Source organism: Leptopilina boulardi, unplaced genomic scaffold (assembly GCF_019393585.1).
Source record: "Leptopilina boulardi isolate dan_hultmark-lab unplaced genomic scaffold, ZJU_Lbou_2.1 LbouV2_55, whole genome shotgun sequence".
In the NCBI taxonomy this organism is placed as follows: Eukaryota; Metazoa; Arthropoda; class Insecta; order Hymenoptera; family Figitidae; genus Leptopilina; species Leptopilina boulardi.
The window spans coordinates 730,562-752,359 of NW_026138000.1; the positions used below are offsets into that span (position 1 = coordinate 730,562).

The following is a 21,798-nucleotide window of genomic DNA, read 5'->3' on the forward strand; positions in this document are numbered from 1 at the left end:
AAGAAGGAAACTTTTTTTTTTCTCTTTCAATTTATGTCTTGCCTCTTGGATGAATACAGGATGTTCTTTGCGATGTGAGTTTGAATAAAATTGCGAATTCCATTCATCACCCTTGTCTCTCAAAATTGTCAATACTGTTACGTGAAATGACGTCAGGATCACAGTAAATGATGCAGATAAGAATAAAATCAGAATTTTGAATTAATAGTTAAAAATTCGTCCTTTTTTTCTCTCTCTCTCTCTCTGATTCTTTGCGATCATATATTTAAATAGATAATATTTTCATATTCAAAGTGTCTAGAATTTTTAGTGTACAGTCTTGGGAATTAAAATTTTTTATTAACAAAGCTAAGAGGGAAAAAATTATAGGTTATGTTACCAAACTATCATAAACATAATATGCAATTTTTTATCCTAAACTATCGTAAACGTAACCAACAATTTTTTTCATCAAATAATTATAAACATAACCTATAATATTTTTTTTTTAAAGATCCCTTTCTTCAGTGCGCGTCACAAATATAATTTTGGTTAATGGTTCCCGGATGTTTTGCGTCCTTCGAATCATCAAATCAAATAAGTAGAGATGCGTCTCAGTGTGAATCTCATTTGAAAATTGTATTATATGATAACGTGCTATTGCGTCGGATTATGCATCCGACGTCAATAAGAAATCGAACGAGACAGTTGAGAGCCAAAAGTTATTTTCAAAATGAACGACAAGGAAACGCTTTTTTTTTTTTTTTTTTTTTTTCTTTTGAAACAAAAATATTATTAAAATTTATTCAATATTTTCCCCCAAAGTTAAATAAAATTGAAAACAAAATTTTTTCCCAATTTTTTGTCTGGGTATACAACAAAATTCAGAATTTTTTCTTATATATATTAACTGATAATTTAAAAGTGCAATTGGGTAAAAAAAAAATTTTCCATAATTTGTCGACACGGACATATAGTGACCGAATAAAAAAATCATCCAAAAATTCAAGATTTGATCTCAATCTATTCTATATAAAATGCCATTGGAACAAACATACTGGGGTCACTTCATGCATAATGACTTTAAATCTTGTGTATATAATTTTTCTTTTTAAATTGAAACAATTTTTTTAAACAAAAAATTTAAATTAAAATTTAAATTTTTAAATTGAAGACAAAATTTTTAAATTAATTTTTCATCGAATTTTGTTAATAAAATGTAGATTTTATTTTCTATTCAGTTTTAATGTTCTTTTTATGCTATATAGGAGAAGAATGAATTTAAGTTTAATTAATGATAATCTGATTTGATTTCAAAAAAAAAAAAAAAAGAAAAAAAAATGAGTCTGTCTGAGATATTCTGTCTTTTACCATGCAACCCTGAACTAGTGAGTTTCTATTGAATAGTGAGCAATTCCAATGCTGCGTGATGCGAGAACTTGGTACAGTTTTTTTTTTTATATATCACAGTGGGAATCTTCACACTGAAAAAGATATAGATAACTATTGCCAATAAGAAAGCACGTGCTTTACGATTCGCACGTGCGCTTTAATTCAATTTTCAATTATTTATTAAAATTAAAATAAAGAATAATGAATAATTATAATAATACAAATTTTTTTGTTGCGGTTATTTTTAAAAAAATAAAAAATGCATTCGAAAATTTATTTTTTACAAAATATTTTTTATACTTTTCCAAATTAATGAGAACTATATGAAAAATTGTAGAATTTATAGATTATGTATATGATAGTTGAGAGGAAAAATTATAGATTATATTTATGATGGTTTAGAGGAAAAATTATAGGTTATATTTATGATGGTTTAGAGGAAAAATTATAGGTTATGTTTATAATAGTTTTACTAATAACAACAACAAAATAATATAAATTTTCTAAAAAAAGAGTAATATCAGTGTTTTAAAATTTATAAATTATTCTTTTTTGTTTCAGATGCGACAGTGGACATGTAAGAGAATATTAAAAAAGTGAAGCGGAAAGAAAAAAAGGTTGTTTTATATTAATGATGAATAATAATATTAATAACAACAACAAAAAGGGTGTTTAATATTAAAGATGAATAATAAAACTATAGGTTATACTTATGATAGTTTGTAGCAAAAAGTTGTAGGTTATGTTTATGAGTTTTACTTTTCTTATAAAAAGTTGTAGGTTATGTTTATGATAGTTTGGAGCAAAAAATTGTAGGTTATGTTTATGATAGTTTGGAGTAGAAATACACTAAAATGATTAGAATAGAAATTAATTTAATTTTTTGTCCTTTAATGAAAGCAGAAAATAAATTTACAATTATATTATTTCTAGTGTGGGAATAAATTTAAAAAAAAATTTTTTAACGGAAATTTAAAATTAATGTACGTAACGCGGCCTTGATTTTTCTGTTTTTTTTTTTTGCAGAATTTTTCTCTCTTTCTGTCAGTTTTTCTCTTAATAACATACACACATTTTGTAATCAGTGCTTTTATAGATCCTTGGATCTTGATTCCAATTCCGATCGCATAACGCGCATCGCGATTTTTCAACCTCAAATGGTAACACGCTGTCGATAGGCGGCCACTTTGCGCGCACGAGATTGTCATTTCACATTTATAACAGACGCAAATTTTTACCCCATTTGGCATAACATGCGCACTCATTATGAAACTAAGTGACATAATTTTCGAGCTTAAAAAAAATTCTATTTTTTCTTCATCATCATTTACAGTTACAGGGGGCGTTTTTTTTATACTTATTGTCAAAAATAATAATTTTTTTTTTAAAAAAAAGTAAAAATATATTTAAAATTGGGTTTTTTCTTAAAAAAAAGTTCAATTTTAATGAAATAATGATTTTTTTTTAATACTTTTTATTGCATTCATTTTTTTCCCCACGTGGATCGCGGAAGCTATCTCACGAGTTAATGGAAATATGTATCGAGGATTTATATATGTAACAGTATAGAGTATTGTATATATATATATATATATATATATATATATATGTTCACGCAAAAACACGTGCGAGATCGCCTGCTAAAAATTACAATGAGCTTTTTACAATAGTTGATTTCAGTATAAGATAACGATGAAACTAACTTTTATCTTTTTCTTTTACTATAGGTTGTAAATTAACAAATTTTTATTACCAATATTAATGCGGATATTGTTAACAGAGTAGCGATATAATATTAAAATAAGTTTTAAAGAAGAAGCAAAAAAATTTTAGGTTATGTTTATGATCATTTAACCTTGATTAAAATTTATAGGTTATGTCTATGATGGTTTGGAGTGAAAATATACAAAGAGGGATCAAAATACAAATGTTCGTCTTCATTGCATATACAAAAAAGAAGTAATTTTAATTTCATATTATTTAAATGAGGAATTTTAATCAAGTTATAAAACTATCATACACGCATAACCTGTAATTTTTTTTTTTTTGTTTTTAGGTCTGAATAATCTTTAAATTTTCGTTAAAAAATTAAATTACAATATATAAGTAACGCGCTGTGAATAAAGTGAACTTAGAAGAGAAAAAAAATTATAGGTTATGTTTTGTGTATAAAACAATCATAAACATATAACCTATAAATTTTTCTTTGATTCGCATTTTATTAAGTAAAATCAAAATAACTTTTTATTTTGAATGAATTTGTTTTTTGATCCCTTGTATTTTCAATCATAAACATAACCTATAATTTATTTATCAAGGTGGAAAACTATCATAAATATAACCAAAATTTTTTTTAGTTTATTCAAAACGCATCAAATAAACGCACTTTTGTAACCTAATTTTGTAAGAAAATTAAAAGATGCGACAGTGAACACGTAAGAGAATATTAAAAAAAGGGAAGCGGTTAGGAAAAAAAAGGTTGTTTGATATTAATGATGAATAATAATAATAATAACAACAACAAAAAGGGTGTTTAATATTAATGATGAATAATAAAATTATAGGTTTTATTTACGATAGTTGGGAGAAAAAATTTGTAGGTTATGTTTATGATAGATTAGAGCAAAAAATTGTAGGTTATGATTATGTTAGTTTGGAGCAAAAAGTTATAGGTTATGTTTATGATAGTTCACAGCAAGAAATTATAGGTTATGTCCATAATAGTCTGAAGCAAAAAATTATAGGTTATGTTTATGATAAATTGGGTGAAAAAATTGCAGCTTATGTTCATGATAGTTTAAATAAAAGAATTGTAGGTTATGTTTACGATAGTTTGAGGCAAAAAATTTTAGTTTATGTTTATGATAGTTTGACGGAAAAAATTGTAGATTATGCTCATGATCGTTTGGATAAAAGAATTGTAGGTTATGTTTATGTTAGTTTGGATCAAAAAAATTGTAGGTTATGTTGACGATAGTTTAAAATAAAAAAGTATAGGTTATATTTATGATAGTTTTACTTTTATTATAAAAAGTTTATAGGTTATGTGTTTATGATAGTTTAGAGCAAAAAAATGGTAGGTTATGTTTCTTAGAATTTGCAGCAAAAAATTATAGGTTATGTTTATGATATTTTTAACCTTTATTATAAAAAAAATTGTAGGTTATGTTTATATGATGAAAATTAATTATAATTGAATAAAAATCAAAAACATCAAGAACCTAAAATAGCTTATATAAATGTAATGTACGCACATGTGCAAAGAATTGAATTTTATATTGTTTACTTGATATACTGAAGTAGGTTGTTGCAACACGTGTAAAAAAAAAGTTGGCTGATGATTCGTTCCGGAAGATTGATCGAATTTCGACTTTTTCTTGTTGTGCGACCTTATCGCGAATTTTTTTTTTTTTTTTTTTTTTTGTTTTTAAGTAGAGGGATCACGCTGACCTGCATTTACGAGCGTGACAACAATTTGACATAACTTGTCGAAATCACAAGTATTGAGGTATACCACGTGGCCGCCGGTCTTCAAATAAGAAAAAAAAAAAAAAAAGAAAGTACCGCTATTCTTAGTCAGAAAGATTTTTATCTACCTATACTCTGCCAGTTCCGTTTACATTGGTAATTTGTTTTACGTGTGTTTTAAAAAAAATCCTGATTCCAAATTGATCCAAATATAGGGAATCCCCATATATTCTCTGAAGGGACGGACCTAAGAAGCAAAAAAATTATAGGTTATGTTAATGATAGATTTGAAGCAAAAAAAAATTTTAAGTTACATTTATAATAGTTTTACGTTAATAGAAAAATTATTCCTTATGTTTCTGATAGTTGAGAGTAAAAATTTTAGGTTATGTTTATGACAATTTAAGGCAAAAAATTGTAGGTTATGTTTATGATAGTTTAGAATAAAAAATTCTAGGTTATGTTTATGATAGTTTAGAGTAAAAATTATAGGTTATGTTTATAATATAGTTTGAAGTGAAAATTATAGGTTATGTTTATGATAGTTTAAAATTAAAATACAATAAAAAATATTAAATATTTGTCTTTATCATATACATAAAATAGAAAAAAAATTTTTTTTTTTTTATTAAAAGTGAAAACTTTAAATCAAGATAAAACGATCATAAAGATATATAATTTTTTTAGGTTCCGTTTTCAAAAATTGCGTCACATTTATTGTTGTCTAATATTGCAAAAAAAATCATGTAACAAATTTTTATATGCGAAAAATTCTGAGAATTAGAAGAGAAAGGATGTCATCAGATCGATAACCTCTATTCGCTGCAGTAAATAACATAAATTTCCGCGTATATACGTGTACTCTAAATTATTTGCATCAGTGACAATTTAGCTATGATGAAATTAATATTAAAAATTAAATTTTATGAAAAGAAAATAGTTTTTCGGAAATTAATTAATAATTATCATATTATATCACCACACGCAATTTTTGTTTGATGCTTATGAAATTCAAATTTTTCACATATATATATATATATATATAAGATGATTCTAGAAAAAAAAGAAAGTGGATTTTTAGATCGAAAACACCTTCATATATACCTGACAATTCCACTAACCTAATTTACTCTTTATTTACATTCTTTTGTGCTTACGCGCGTGAATCAAAACATCTCTTATTTTTTTGACACAAAAAACGATTGTAGATTTTGATGTCAATTTTTCACAAATTGCAAAAAATTATTATTATTATTGTTATTATTAACCTCAATCTATCATAAACATAACCTACAATTTTTTTTATATAATTATATTTTATATTATTATTATTATTATTATTTTTGACTACAAACTATCATAAACCTAACCTATAATTTTTTTCTGTAGTTATGTTTTGTATTATTATTGTTATTATTATTTTTTTTTAATACCAAACAATCAGAAACATAACCTATAAGTTTCGTTATAATTATATTTTGTATTATTATTATTATTTTAAACTTTAAACAATCATAAACATAACCTACAATTTTTTGCTATATAGTTATATTATTATAATTATCCCACTTGGAAAGATTCCCCGGAAAGTGCCCCTTGGAGGTTCTATCAGAATTCCGCCGGAACTTCTAATGTAATTCCGTCGGAATTCCATCGGAGTTCCAAAGAATTTTCAATAAGATTCCGACGGAATTCCGATTAATTTTTTTTTTCAAAAATTTTAGAGTCCTAATTCCATCGGAAACCCATCGGAAATTCTTTGGAACTCCGATGGAATTCCGACGGAATTACGTTGGAAGTTCTAGTGGAATTCTGACAGAACCTCCAAGGGGCACTTTCCGGGGAATTTTTCCAAGTGGGATTTTTGACTCCAAACTATTATAAACCTAACCTAAAATTTTTTTCTACAATTATATTTTGTATCATTTCGTATTATTATTATTATTATTATTTTAAACTTCAAACTATCATAAACATAACCTATAATTTTTTCCTATAATTATTATTTTTAATAGATATAAATATTGTGTATTAATAATAATAATAATAATAATAATAATAATAAATTTAAATATCTACTTTTAAACATTAATTGTCTGTCGTCCTTGAGTTGTTAAAAAAAAGAAAAAAAAATGTTCTGTTGTAAATCGAAAGTAAAAAATTGATTTTTCTTTATCAGTTTAGTTAAGAACAAAAAAAAAACCGTAAATATGTAAATGAATACACGAAAAACGAAGGGAAATGAATATATTAGAATAGCTAATAAATGGGAAATGATAATATATTCCGAGGAATAGAATTCTTTCATTCATTCAGTTCTATACACTATACCTGAAATACTACATTGTGGAACTAAAGAGATAAAGAACACGGCAATTAGGAATAAATTATTGAGAAAAAGGATCTGTGTGTAAAAAAAAAATGGGACATTATTAATTCTATATATGATAAATAATTATAATTATAAATTTTTTTTTTTTTTTATAAACATACATTATTTTCTTCAATTAATTATGATAATTATTATTTTTATTATTATTATTATTGTTATTATATTATTATTATTATTGCTATTATATTATTATTATTATATTTATTATAGTTTCTACAAATTTTATATTCTAAAATTTTACGATTTTCCTGATTTGATTAAATGTAAAGTCGATAAAGCCCTCTAAAGAAACTGGAACTAAAAAGCAAAAAAAACTTATAGGTTATGTTTATGATTGAATTATATAACTTGATTAAAAGTTAATTTTTAATTATGTAAATTCAAAATCAGTTTTTATTTTGATTCTTTTGGTGTGTATATTCACACTCTAAACTATATCGTAAATATAACTTAAAATTTGTTAATCGTAAGGTAAAACTATCATAAACATAACCTATAATTTTTTTTTGCATCTAAGTTCCTTTTTTCAGTATAGGAAATTGATAAATAAATCAATATACGTAATAACGCTTCCTTGAAGAAAGGGACCTTAGAAGTAAGAACAAATTTTAGGTTATGTTTATGATAGTTTTATCTCGATGAAAAGTTTTTTATTTTAATTAAAATCAAAAAAAAATTTTATGTTCCCTGTAACAAAAATTTGAATTTTGTTTCTTTTTTTCTATTTTCACTTTAAACTATCATAAACATAACCTATAATTTCTCATAATTAAAGAAAAAGTAACATAAACATAACCTATAATTTCTCATAATTAACAAAAAAGTATCATAAACATAACCTATAATTTCTCATAAATAAAGAAAAAGTATCATAAACAACCTATAATAAAAAAAATAAATTAAGAACAAAAATTTTTTTTTTTTAAATAAATAATAAAAAATTCGATAAATAATAAAAAATTTTTTTTTTAAATTAAATTTTTTGAAATAAAAAATGGAAAATGTTGGAAGATGCTATTCTTTCACAGGAAGTGAAAATGGTATTAAAATGTATGCAAGTTTCCGTAGGATATAGAATTTATGGTGATCTATCCGTATTGGAATCAGTGAGAGTATATAAAAACAATAAATGAATGGATAGTCTCAGGGACAAAATCCCATTTCAAGATCAATTATTTATGAATTTTCCCGACGCGTTCGACTTGATCAAAATATATATATGTATATACTATATATATATATATATATATATATATATATATATATATATATATATATATATATATATATAATATGTTAGACACGTTAAGTCTTATGCTGCGTTGTTCGTTGCATTAGACGCTTCAATGTTTATTCGACTTATTCGTCCGTGAATCTTGAATAAATTTAATTTTTTTTTTTTCAATTTTCTTGGGGACTGCATGTCTATCGTTTTCAATTCAGTGTCTTAATCATTAGTGTATCTATATATTTTTCTTTTTTTTTAAGTAAAAAAAAATTAAATTTCCTTTTTTTTATTTGTTCGTTAACATAACCTCAAAATTGAAAATTTATTTTTAAATAAAAACTGTAATTAATTTCAATTTTATAATTAATTTTTAATATTAATTTTAATTTCGTTTTTTTGTTAAATAATTCGTTTTGTATTTTGATTTTTTTTTTGTTTCAGATGCGACAGTGGACACGTAAGAAAATAATTCAAAAAAGTGAAGTGGTTAGCAAAACAAAGGTTGTTTTATATTAATGATGAATAATAATAATAATAACAACAACAAAAAAAGGGTGTTTAATATTAATGATGAATAATACAATTATAGGTTATGTTTATGATGGTTTTATTTGATTAAACAGTCATAGGGTTCTGTTTATAAGAGTTTGACACTATCATAAACATAACCTATAATTTTGTCTTCCGAACTAACATAAGCATAACCTAAAATTTTTCTTGATCCCAACTATCATAAACATAATCTTCAATTTTTTTGCTCTTAAGAATAATAAATATAACCTCCAATTTTTTATATTTAAATAATACTATCATAAACATAACCTAAAATTTATTCATTCTTAGGTATTGAATCTTTTTCTCCCTCAAAATTAAGTTTAACTTGCTGTGAAAATGAGACATAAAAAAATTAGAGGTTATGTTTTTGATAGTATTATTTTGAATTTGAAAAACTGGAGGTTATGTTTATCATACTTTCGAATAAAAAATTATAGGTTATGTTTATGATAGTTTGAAGCAAAAAGTTGTACGTTATGTTTAAGATAGTTTCGAGAGAAAAATTATAGGTTATGTTTCTGATAGTTTTACCTTCCTTATAAAAAAATTTGTTGGTTATGTTATTGAGACAAACAAATTACAGGTTATGTTTATGATAGATTAGAGAAAAAAGTTGTAGGTTATGTTTATGATAGTTTGGAGCAATTACAGTTTATGTTTATAATATTTTTACTATGTTAAAAAAATGATAGGTTATGTTTTTGATACTTTACTATAAAAATTCACAAAAAGGATCAAATATGATTATTCTATTTGGTTTTAAAAACTAAAAAAACTCCAATTGTAATAACTTTAGAGGTTATGTTAATGCAAAATGATGAATCTCGTTAAGAATTTGAAAAAGTTAAATAAAAAAAAATTGAAGAATCAAAATTTCGTATTCGTGCGCGGAGCAAAAAAATTTTTTTTTTTTTTTTTTTTAGAAGGATAAGCATAAATTTTGGAGATTCGGTTGATGACCCTGACCTCGGCATCGAACTAAAAAAAGAGACTTGCGACGTCTCTTTGGACTTTTTTTTTTCTTTCAGTCTGTGCAGATTGCTATCAAGAGACAAAAAAAAGTAGAGATTATGTAATTGAAGCGCAAATGTATGTAGGCATATTATATATTTCCAGCTGGAATTCAACTCGCGCGAGGTTAAGATTTTTGAAAAGCAAATTTTTTAGTGGGTGTATCTTATTCGCCTTTTTTTTCTCTCACTCTTTCTCTCAATCTCTTTTTTTTTTTTTTTTTTTTTTGTTCATCCGAAACAAAAGAGATTCTGAATCTCGCGCGTGCCATTGCGAATAAAGCGGGGGTGGTGTGGCAGAAGCGGAATCGCATTTGAATTTTGAATATACTTTGAATTTAAAATCGGCAGATGGTGTATTCATATCCGTCATCTTCAATTCTACTGAATACCCATTTTAATCTGATTTTTTTTTCTCATTTTAAGTATGAAAATTAAGAATGGAACATTTATATATGTGATAGGCCGTGAAGAAAGAAACCGAAAATGAGAAAAAAATATAGGTTATGTTTATGATCGTTTTAAATCTGAATTAAATGAATTTAAAAAATTTTTTTTACTTATATATGTGTAACATCAAAATTAATGTTTATTTTCTGTGCAATAAAGGCAAAAATTTGTATTTTTATCCTCAATGTGTGTTTTCAATCATAAACATAACCTACAATTTGTTCGTTTACATCTATCATAAACATAACCTCCAATTTTTTGCACCAAACTCTCATAAACATAACCTCTACTTTTTTGCTCTAAACTATCACAAACATAACCTATAATTATATTTTCCATCAAGGTAAAACTATTATAAACATAACCTCCAATTTTTTGCTCCAAACTATCATAAACATAATCTATAATTTTTTAATCAGGGTGAAACTAAAATATACATAACCAATAATTTTTTTTCCATCAAGGTAAAACTATTATAAACATAACCTCCAATTTTTTGCTCCAAACTATCATAAACATAACCTATAATTTTTTAATCAAGGTGAAACTATAATAAACATAAATCTATAATTATTTTTGATCCAAACTATCATAAACATAACCTCCACTTTTTTGCTCTAATCTATCACAAACATAACCTATAATTTTTTTTCCATCAAGGGGAAACTATAATAAACATAAAATATAATTTTTTTTGATCCAAACTATCATAAACATAACCTACAATTTTTTGATCCAAACTATCATAAACATAACCTATAATTTTTTTGCTCCAAGCTTTGATTATGATAGATTTACCTTTATTATAAAATGTTGTAGGTTATGTTTACGATAGTTTTTGTTGATTAAAAAATTATTAGTTATGTTTTTAATAGTTTAGAGCAAAAAATTGCAGCTTATGTTTATAATAGTGTAGAACAAAAAAGTGTAATTTATTTTAGAGTAAAAAATTGTAGTTTATGTTAATGATAGTTTGAAGAAAAAAAATTTATAGGTTATGTTCATGATAGTTTTACTTTGATTATTAAAATAAAATTGTAGGTTATGTTTATGATACTTTTTGACCAAAAATACACAAAGAAGATTAAATATATTTGTCTTCATTACGTTAAATAAAACCGGATATATTTTTGAACTTCAAACAATCATAAACATAATCTATAATTTTTTTTTACTTTCTTATCTAATTATTTATTTTTAATATCAGTGATAAAAATTTTGAATTTTACTTTTTTTTTATCCTAAAAATTAATTTTTTAAACGATTACGGAAATTTTTTTTCACATAGAAAATATAATATATATATATACATGTGATAAAAAATAGTTTAAAAATTAATTCCAAAAATTGACTAAACAAATAAATGGGTGACGTTCGTTGCTATGACGAAGCTGACTTCATTTTCGTTTCGCAACTTACGCAAGTCAATAATTTTATCGCATTGAGAGAGAATTGTTTCCTTGTAAAAAAAAGAAGAAAAAGAAGAAGTTTTTTTTTGTTTTTAATTTAAATATTTTATTTTCCATTTATTCATAAAAATTAGATTTAAAAAAAATATATATATATATAATTGTCAAAAAAAAAAAGGAATTGTATCAGACTTTTTGCAAATAAAAAAAATTTACCCCAGCAATATGGCGACGGCAAACAATTTTAATGACAGTAACACTTCTGATGAAAATGAATTTCATCAGGAAATAATTGCCAATAAAATAAGTAAATTTTCTCATTTAGATGAAGAAAATAGAAGTCAATCTTCTGATGATCAGGTACAAAAAAAAATTGTAATTATTATAAAAACACAAAAAAAAAATATTTAGTTTCAGTAATTTTTTTCTATAATTATATTTTTGTATTATTTCGTAATATTATTTCGTATTATTATTATTATTATTATTATTATTATTTTTAACTTCGAACTATCATAAACATAACCTAAATTTTTTTTCTCTAAACATATTTTGTATTATTATTATTTTTAACTCAAAACTATCATAAACATAACCTAATATTTTTTTTTATAACTATATTTTTGTATTATTATTATTAATTATTATTAACTCCAAACTATCATAAACATAAACTAAAATTTTTCTCTTTAAATATATTTTTGTATTATTTCGTATTATTATTATTATTTTTAACTCCGAACTATCATAAACATAACCTAAAATTTTTTTCTCTAAACATATTTTGTATTATTATTTTTAACTCAAAACTATCATAAACATAACCTATAATTTTTTTTATAATTACATTTTGTATTAATATTGTTATTATTATTATTTTTAACTCTAAATTATCATAAACATAACGTAAAATTTTTCTCTTTAAATATATTTTTGTATTATTTCGTATTATTATTATTATTATTATTATTATTTTTAACTCCGAACTATCATAAACATAACCTAAATTTTTTTCTCTAAACATATTTTGTATTATTATTATTTTTAACTCAAAACTATCATAAACATAACCTAAAATTTTTTTTATAACTATATTTTTGTATTATTATTATTATTTTTTTAACTCCAAACTATCATGAACATAACCTATAATTTTTTTATAATTACATTTTGTATTAATATTGTTATTATTATTACTTTTAATTCCAAATTATCATAAACATAACCTAAAATGTATCTCTTTAAATATATTTTTGTTTTATTTCGTATTATTATTATTTTCTATTTTCTAACTCCAAACTATCATAAACATAACCTATAATTGTTGTTTAAAATTCTATTTATATTTTGTATTATTATTATTATTATTTATTTTTTTACTTCTTGAAATAAAATAAACTAAAAATGTATTTTTACAAAATTATAAATAAAAATGAAAGCAAATTAATTTTTTTCTTTTCTTTTTTTTTGATAGATTTTTCAAGATTGTTTTTCATCAAGTCCCGGTGAATGTTCATTTTCATCACGATTAGAGCAAGATATTATTGACACTGAAGAAATGACACAAAAATTATTAAAAAATTTGGAAGATTTAAAGAATGCTGAATTAAATTTAAAAAAAACATCATCATCAAATTATAATTCATCATCATCAACATCATCTTCTGATTTTAATTTAGATGAAGATAAACAACGCGATGATTATTATCAATTTTTACGTGTATGGGACGCTGAATCCGGAAGTCAAGCTGAAGAAATTGAAGAAATAATTATGTGCAATAATTCTAATGAGAAAAAAAATATTAAATTAAATTTAAAAGAAGAAATTGAAGAAATAAATCGTTTAAATACAAAAACAGAATATCAACTTAATAATTATGATTTTTATGATTTTGAATATATTGAAAGTAAAAATGAAATTTTTGCAAAAAATAATGATAATAATAATGATGATGATGATGATGATGATGATGATGATGAAAATAAATGTTTAAATGAACTTTTAGAAAGTGAATTAATGACGAGAAAATTAATGAAAGAAGTTGATGAAATGAAAAAAGCTCTTAATTGTCAAAAAAGAATTAACGATCATTTAAAATGTCTTTTAGATGATAAACGAGAAAATGTTATTGATAAATATTGTTCATTCAATGAATTGGAACAATTTTCTAAAATGGAAAATGAAAATTTTGACGAATTCAAAGAAATTAATTTTTTAACGCAGCAAAAAATGGAAAATGAAAATTTTAATGAATTAGAAAAAATTAATTTTTTAACGAAGCAAAAAATGGAAAATGAAAATTTTGTTGAATTAGAAAAAATTAATTTTTTAACGAAGCAAAAAATGGAAAATTTCGACGAATTAGAAGAAATGAATTTTTTAACAAAACAAAAAATGGAAATTATTGATAAAAATAAATTTCCAAAAATGGAAAATGAAAATTTTGACGAATTAAAAGAAATTAATTTTTTAATGCAGCAAAAAATGGAAAATGAAAATTTTGATGAATTAGAAAAAATTAATTTTTTAACGCAGAAAAAAATGGAAAATTTCGACGAATTAGAAGAAATGAATATTTTAACAAAACAAAAAATGGAAATTATTGATAAAAATGAATTGTGGAAAATGGAAAATGCATTTAATGAGGATGTGAAAATTCGAGAAATTTTTCAAGCCGAAAAAAACAAAAATAACAGAAAAAATTTTGAATTCGAAACAACTTGGATGGAAAATATGAATTTTCCACAAAATAACGATGATGATGATGATAATTTTTCACAAATAGATAATAATTATTTACCAACAAATTTGAAAAATTATTCAAATAAAAAAATTAAAAATTTATCATCAAATAAAAATGATGAAAATTTTCATCAATTTTTGATAATTAATAAAAATAAAAAAATGGAATTTCATGAAAATAAAGAATTGGCAAAAATAATGGAAGATGAGGATTCAATTTTAAATGAAGAAGAAATTTGTGAAACTTTGAAAAAAATTGAATTATTAAAAAAAACAATAGAGGAGGAAAAAATGAATGCTTTAAAAAATCTTTGTGTGGAATTTAAAGAATGTGAAATGAAAAAGATTGAAGAGAACGACGAAGAAATAGAAAGGCAAATGGATAATGAAAGTAAAAATGAAAAAAATGATAATGAAGAAGATATTTTAATGGAAAGTAAAAGTGATAATGAAAATGAAATTTTGATGATAAATAAAAATAGTGAAAAACATTTTTATTTAGAAAAAGAGAAAAATGAAATGAAAATTTTTTATGATAATTTGGAAAATGGAAAAATTAATTATAAAGATTTTTTGATAAATGATAAAATAATAAATCAATTGAAAGAGGAAATTGATAAAGAAAATGATATTGAAAATTTAAAAGAAAATACCAAAGTAAATGATAATGAAAATACTCAAGAAAATACCAAAGAAAATGATAATGAAAACACTAAAGAAAATAATAATGGAAATGATAATGGAAATGCCAAAGAAAATGATAATGAAAATGTCAAAGAAAATAACAAAGAAAATATTAACGAAAATGATAATGAAAAAATAAAAGAAAATTATAAAGAAAATGATAATGAAAATATAAAAGAAAATTTTGAAGAAAATACCAAAGAAAATATTAAAGAAAATGATAATGAAAAAATAAAAGAAAATTATAAAGAAAATGATAATGAAAATATAAAAGAAAATTTTGAAGAAAATTCCAAAGAAAATAATAATGAAAATATCGAAGAAAATGAAAATTATAAAGAAAATATCAAAGAAAATGATAATGGAAATATCAAAGAAAATTATAATGAAAATGCAAAGGAAAATATTAAAGAAAATGATTATGAAAATTATAAAGAAAATACAAATGAAAATGAATATGAAAATATAAAAGAAAATTTTGAAGAAAATTCCAAAGTAAATAATAATGAAAATTATAAAGAAAATATCAAAGAAAATAAAAATTATAAAGAAAATGATAATGGAAATATAAAAGAAAATTATAAAGAAAATGATAATAAAAATATCAAAGAAAATGAAAATTATAAAGAAAATATTAAAGAAAATGAAAGTTATAAAGAAAATATCAAAGAAAATGATAATGGAAATATCAAAGAAAATTATAATGAAAATGCAAAGGAAAATATTAAAGAAAATGATTATGAAAATTTTAAAGAAAATACCAAAGAAAATGATGATGAAAATATAAAAGAAAATTTTGAAGAAAATTCCAAAGAAAATAATAATGAAAATATCGAAGAAAATGAAAATTATAAAGAAAATGATAACGGAAATATCAAAGAAATTGAAAATTATGAAGAAAATATCAAAGAAAATGATAATGATAATATCAAAGAAAATGAAAATTATAAAGAAAATATCAAAGAAAATGATAATGGAAATATTAAAGAAAATTATAATGAAAATGCAAAAGAAAATATTAAAGAAAATGATTATAAAAATAAAAATGAAAATTATAAAGAAAATAATAATGAATCTAGTGAAAATTTAAAAATAAATAATCAAGAAAAAAACGAGGAAAATATTGTTAAAAACAAATCTTGCGAAAATAATGCTAATCAAGAAACAATCGATGATGATGATGATGATGATTTGGAAATTATTGCCCATAAATTAAGTAAATTATCGTTACAAAAAAAGGAAAATTTAATCAAAGGCAAATTATACGATTTTGATCCAAAAATTCATGGAATAAGGTATCAATATTAATTTTTTTTTGGAAAAAAATTATTTTTCAAAATTAATTTTGAAATAATTTAAAAAATAATAACATAAAAATAAATAATAATAATTAATTTTTCAAAATTATTTTTTCAAATAATTTCATAGCGAAAATTATTTTTTTCTAATAATAATTTCATTAATGAAAATTTTGTTTTGTAAACATTTAAAAATATTAATTTTTTTTTAGAATGACAGAAGAATATCTCAGAAAACATTGCAAGGAACAAAAATTATATCAAACTCCACATTTAAATGATGTTTTATATTTGCATTTTAAAGGTTAAATTAAATAAATTATTTTTTTAAACAGTTAAATGGTATGTTTTTGCTTTTTTTTTGATAATCAATATTTAATGGTATGAATTTTTTTTTTTAGGATTTTCGTTTATTGAAAATTTAGAAACATACACTGGTCTAAAATGTCTTTGGCTGGAGAATAATGGTATTCATGAGATAGCAAATCTTGAAAACCAGACAGAATTAAAGAGCCTTTATCTACAGAATAATTTAATAAAAAAAATCGAAAATCTTGAATATTTATTGAAATTGGATAGTTTAAATTTATCGCACAATATGATTAAGAAAATAGAAAATCTTGGTAATTATTAATTTTAATAAATAAATTAAATAAATTTATAATAGTTAATAATAAATTAATTAATTGATAATTATGATAAATTAATTATTAATAATAATTTGTGACGCGCTCTGAAGAAAGGGACCTTAGAAGCAAATGAATTATAGGTTATGTTTACGATAGTTTTATTTTAATTAAAAATTTCTTTTTTTTTATTTAAACTTAAAAACAGTTTTTATTGAATATTTTGAATGAAAACTTAAATATTAAATTTGTATTGAAAGTTGATCATCTTTGTGTATTTTTACTTTAAAATTTTAAAACATAACCTACAATTTTTTTTTTTGCTTCTAATGTTCCTTTTTTTCAGAGCGCGTCAGATTTATTTATTTTTTAATTTAATTTTCTACTGTTTGTACAAATGCAAAAAAAAAAAAATTATTTATAAATTTTTCTAATTTGTAGATAGTTTGAAATTTTTAAATACTCTCAATATTTCACATAATTTTCTCGAAGAAAGAGAAGATATTGAAGAATTGGAGTCACTTGAGAATCTCTCAATATTAGATTTATCACACAACAAAATAGAAACGTTGGATGTACTCGAAGTAAAGTCAACCACAGCATAAAAATTATAATAATTATTATTAGAAAAATTAATAAAAAATTAAAAAACTGAGTATAAATTTATTTTTTAGATTTTAGGAAACATCAAATGTTTAAGAGTATTGACATTGACGGGAAATCCAGTCATTAAATCAATTAAAATGTATCGTAAAACTTTGATCTTAAAGTGTAGGAATTTAATGCACCTGGACGAAAGACCAGTATTTCCTCGTGATCGTGCTTGTGCAGAAGCATGGTATGTAAAAGAAATAATATGAAGAAATGGAACCTAAGAAGCAAAAAATTATAGGTTATGTTATCTATAATTTTTTGCTTCAAACTATCATGAACATAACCTACAATTTTTTTTTGCTCTAAACTATCATAAACATAACCTATAACTTTTCACTCCAAACTATCATAATTATAACCTACAATTTTTTGTTCTATACTATCATAAACATAACCTATAACTTTTTGCTCCGAACTATCATAAACATAATCTAGAATTTTTTTCTTTAAACTATCATAAACATAACCTACAATATTTTTTTTCTCTAAACTATCATCAACATAACCTATAACTTTTTGCTCCGAACTATCATAAACATAACCTAGAATTTTTTGCTCTAAACTATCATAAACTAACCTATAAATTTTTGCTTTAAACTATCATAAACATAACCTAGAAATTTTTTTCTCTGAACTATCATAAACAACCTACAATTTTTTTCTTTAATCTATCATAAACATAACCTATAATTTTATTTTTTATTATTAATATTAAACACTCTTTTTGTTGTTATTATTATTATTCATCATTAATATCAAACAACCCTTTTTTTTGCTAACCACTTCATTTTTTTTTATTATTCTCTTACGTGTGAAATGTATCATAAACATAACCTATAATCTCAGGAAAAAAGGTGGTCCTGAAGCGGAATCTTTTGAAAGAAAACGACTCATTCAAGAGGAACAAAATAGAATAAATGAAAGTGTTCTTGGTAAGAGAATTTTTTTTCGAAAAATGAAAATTCTTATCTAATTGATTTTATTTATTTTTTTTTAAAGCTCTCATTAGCAAAAAAAAATCGAAACAAATAGAAAAGGAAAAATTGAAAGACAAAAATATTTCTGATGTGATTACAATTAGTGGTCCAGAAGTAGAAGAGGAGTCTGCAAAAGAAATGGAGGAAGATTCTGATGAAACAAATCACCAAGACACGATGAGAGAAATTCTTCTACCTTGGAAAACAAAGGTGTAAATTTAAAATATATTTTCAAAAATTAAAATATATTTTTAAAAATTAAAATATAATTGTACTAATTTCTATTTTATAAAAAGGATGAAGAAATTTATTCAATAAAAGAGACAGAAAATGAAAAAAAAATTCAAATACTATCATCAGTTGATGACAATAAAAAAGAGGGAAATTTAGAAATTTCAAAATCGGAAAAAATATCTCTAAAGAAAAATGACAAAATAATAGAAAATCAGGAGAATAAATTAAAAGAAAAAAATGTAAATCAACAAATTTTCAAGAAAAAATCAATTTTCATCATTACACAAGAAAAATTGAATGAAAAATTATTGAGAAAAATACGTCCAAGAAAAATGAAACAACATTCAATTTTTTCAAAAGGAACAAAAAATATAATTTTCAAAAATGGGAGAAAAAATAAAAAAATTAAAAAAGTAATTTCAAAGAAAGAATTAATAATTCAAGATAACAATTTTCTATTAAAAGGTAATTAAATAATTTTTACTGATTCATATTTTTTTCCGATTTGAAATAATAAATAAATAATTAATAATAATTAATTAAATTAATAATAATAAGAAACAATTTATAATAAATAATAACTAATACTAAATAATAATTAATAATAATAATAATAAATCTGGAAATTTCAGAAAATAAATATGGTCTCCCAATTAAGGAAAACTATTATTCATTATTAGAGTTAAAAAATGCTTCTGGCGATCAATTAATTATTCCATCAAATGAAGAAGAAGAAGAAATCGATGTTGTTTCTATTGATACGGAAGAGAAAAAATTTTCCTAAAAGGTTTTTATAAAAAAGAATTCTTTTTTTTTGTTAAACAAAATATATAAAGATTTATCTTCACAGAAAAATAATTGTTTTTTGCTTCTCTACTTTTAGTATTTAAAATTTAAAAAAAAAACAAATTTATTATGAATTTTTTGATTTTTTTAAAGGTATATACTGATATGGAAAATATTGACTAGAATTCGATTTAAATAATTAATAAACGAAATAATAGAAAAAACTGTCAATATTATTATTCATTTAATTAGTTTTATATTATTAATTATTTAATTTAATTATTATTTATTATTGAAATGGACTGTCTTGAAATTAAATGAAATTATTTTTTTTTACATTAACAAATGTAAAATCTTTATTATAATTTTACCTTTGTTTGAATTTAATAATTTTTGGTTCCAAGTTGATAATGTAGAGTTTTGTTTAAAGTTATTATATTCTTTTTTTTAATAACAGTAACACTCTGTAATTGTCTTTTCTGGTTTTCAATAAAACCTTTTTCTTCGGGAAAGCAAGGAAATTAAAAAAACATGATGCAAAAAAGGCATCTTTTTTAATTTTTTAAAAGTACTTTTATTCATTTTATACTCTTCACGACGGTTCCCAAAGTCTCTCATAATTATATCATTTTTTTTTCTCTTTCCCTTCACTCGCCTCAAGTCCTGTTGTCACAATGTTTTCGTCGCGATCGATACAAGAATTTTTTTTTTCCCAATAGAAAAAAAAAACAAAAAAAAACATGATATTAAATAAATAATAAAACATGATTATATAGCGCTATAGATAGACACCATACAGCTGTTCCAGTCATTCTCAAAAATCATGTTATTATCATTCAAAAAATGGGATATTTAATAAATTTTTTTTTTTATTTTATCATACGTACTATTGTAACCATTTTTTTTTTTATTCATTTTTTTTTTATTTTTAATTTTTTTTTTTTATGCTTTACTATGACTAGAGACGTAATAACGTTGATTTTTGCTTAGAACTCGTCGACGTTCTGATTTTTCTTTGACTATATAATTTATTTATATATATATTTTTTTTTTCTCGTACAAATCAATAAAAACACGTGGCTTCAGAGGCTCCAGGTCTCACAAGGTACAAAAAAGAGAAAGCCTTCTTCCGAGACCACGGAAATATAAAAAAACACAGATTTCCTCGATTTAATAATGCTTCCCTCCTTATTTTTATTTTTTTTCGGAAATTTGGCTTCTATATATTTTTTTCAGTGCAATTTTTTTTTTTTTGGAAATAACCGGGGGGGTTTTTTTTTTTTCTTGATTACCGAGAAGCGGATAACAAGAATATTTTGGTACATAGAAATATTTGTTTTTTTTTGGAGGAACATTTTTTTTTTTTTTCTCCTTTTTTTTTGGTCGGCTATAAAAAAAAAACCATAATATTTTGTAATAGTAAATAGGTGACAAGCGGTGTTAGTAGAAGAAAGTTATCAAAAAACGATTACAAATATTTGTAGCGAACATTTTTGTTAAGTTCGACAAAAAAGTATTTTTTTTGGATCCCAATGCAGTCTGTGCCACTGGAGGTTATTTTTTTTTTTCACCGAATTTTTCCCCATAGAAGAGTTTTTTTTGAAAAAAAGGTTGCCTTTTCTTCACTTCTCGGAAAACACAATTTTTCCACGTCGTGGAACATTTTTTCAATGTTGGTTTTTTTTGTGACGTGAATGTTGTACTTTTCGAATACCTCCTTTTTTTTATGTACTTATATATTAAATATTATAAATTACAATCATCGTTAATATTAATATTATAATAATAATTATTATTAATTTTTTTTTTTTTTAAATGCATACACAGTTTTTTTTTTTTTTTTTTTTTTAAACTTTTATTCGACGTAAAAGTAAAAAAGAATTTTTTTTTTTTTTTTTTTTTTTAAAAGGCTG

General features: G+C 22.5%; 1 protein-coding gene across 1 annotated transcript; it reads left to right on the forward strand.

Annotated features, from left to right (window-relative positions):
- Positions 1 to 11,920: 11,920 nt before the first annotated feature.
- LOC127290037 (repetitive organellar protein) lies at positions 11,921 to 19,951 on the forward strand. The gene is made up of 11 exons (XM_051318409.1): positions 11,921 to 12,243; positions 13,358 to 15,377; positions 16,293 to 16,605; positions 16,821 to 16,912; positions 17,010 to 17,231; positions 17,676 to 17,818; positions 17,909 to 18,072; positions 18,735 to 18,820; positions 18,888 to 19,075; positions 19,162 to 19,564; positions 19,732 to 19,951. Exons 1-11 carry the CDS (start codon positions 12,109 to 12,111, stop codon positions 19,881 to 19,883), a joined length of 3,918 nt encoding a protein of 1,305 aa, XP_051174366.1. The 5' UTR covers positions 11,921 to 12,108; the 3' UTR covers positions 19,884 to 19,951.
- Positions 19,952 to 21,798: the final 1,847 nt, after the last annotated feature.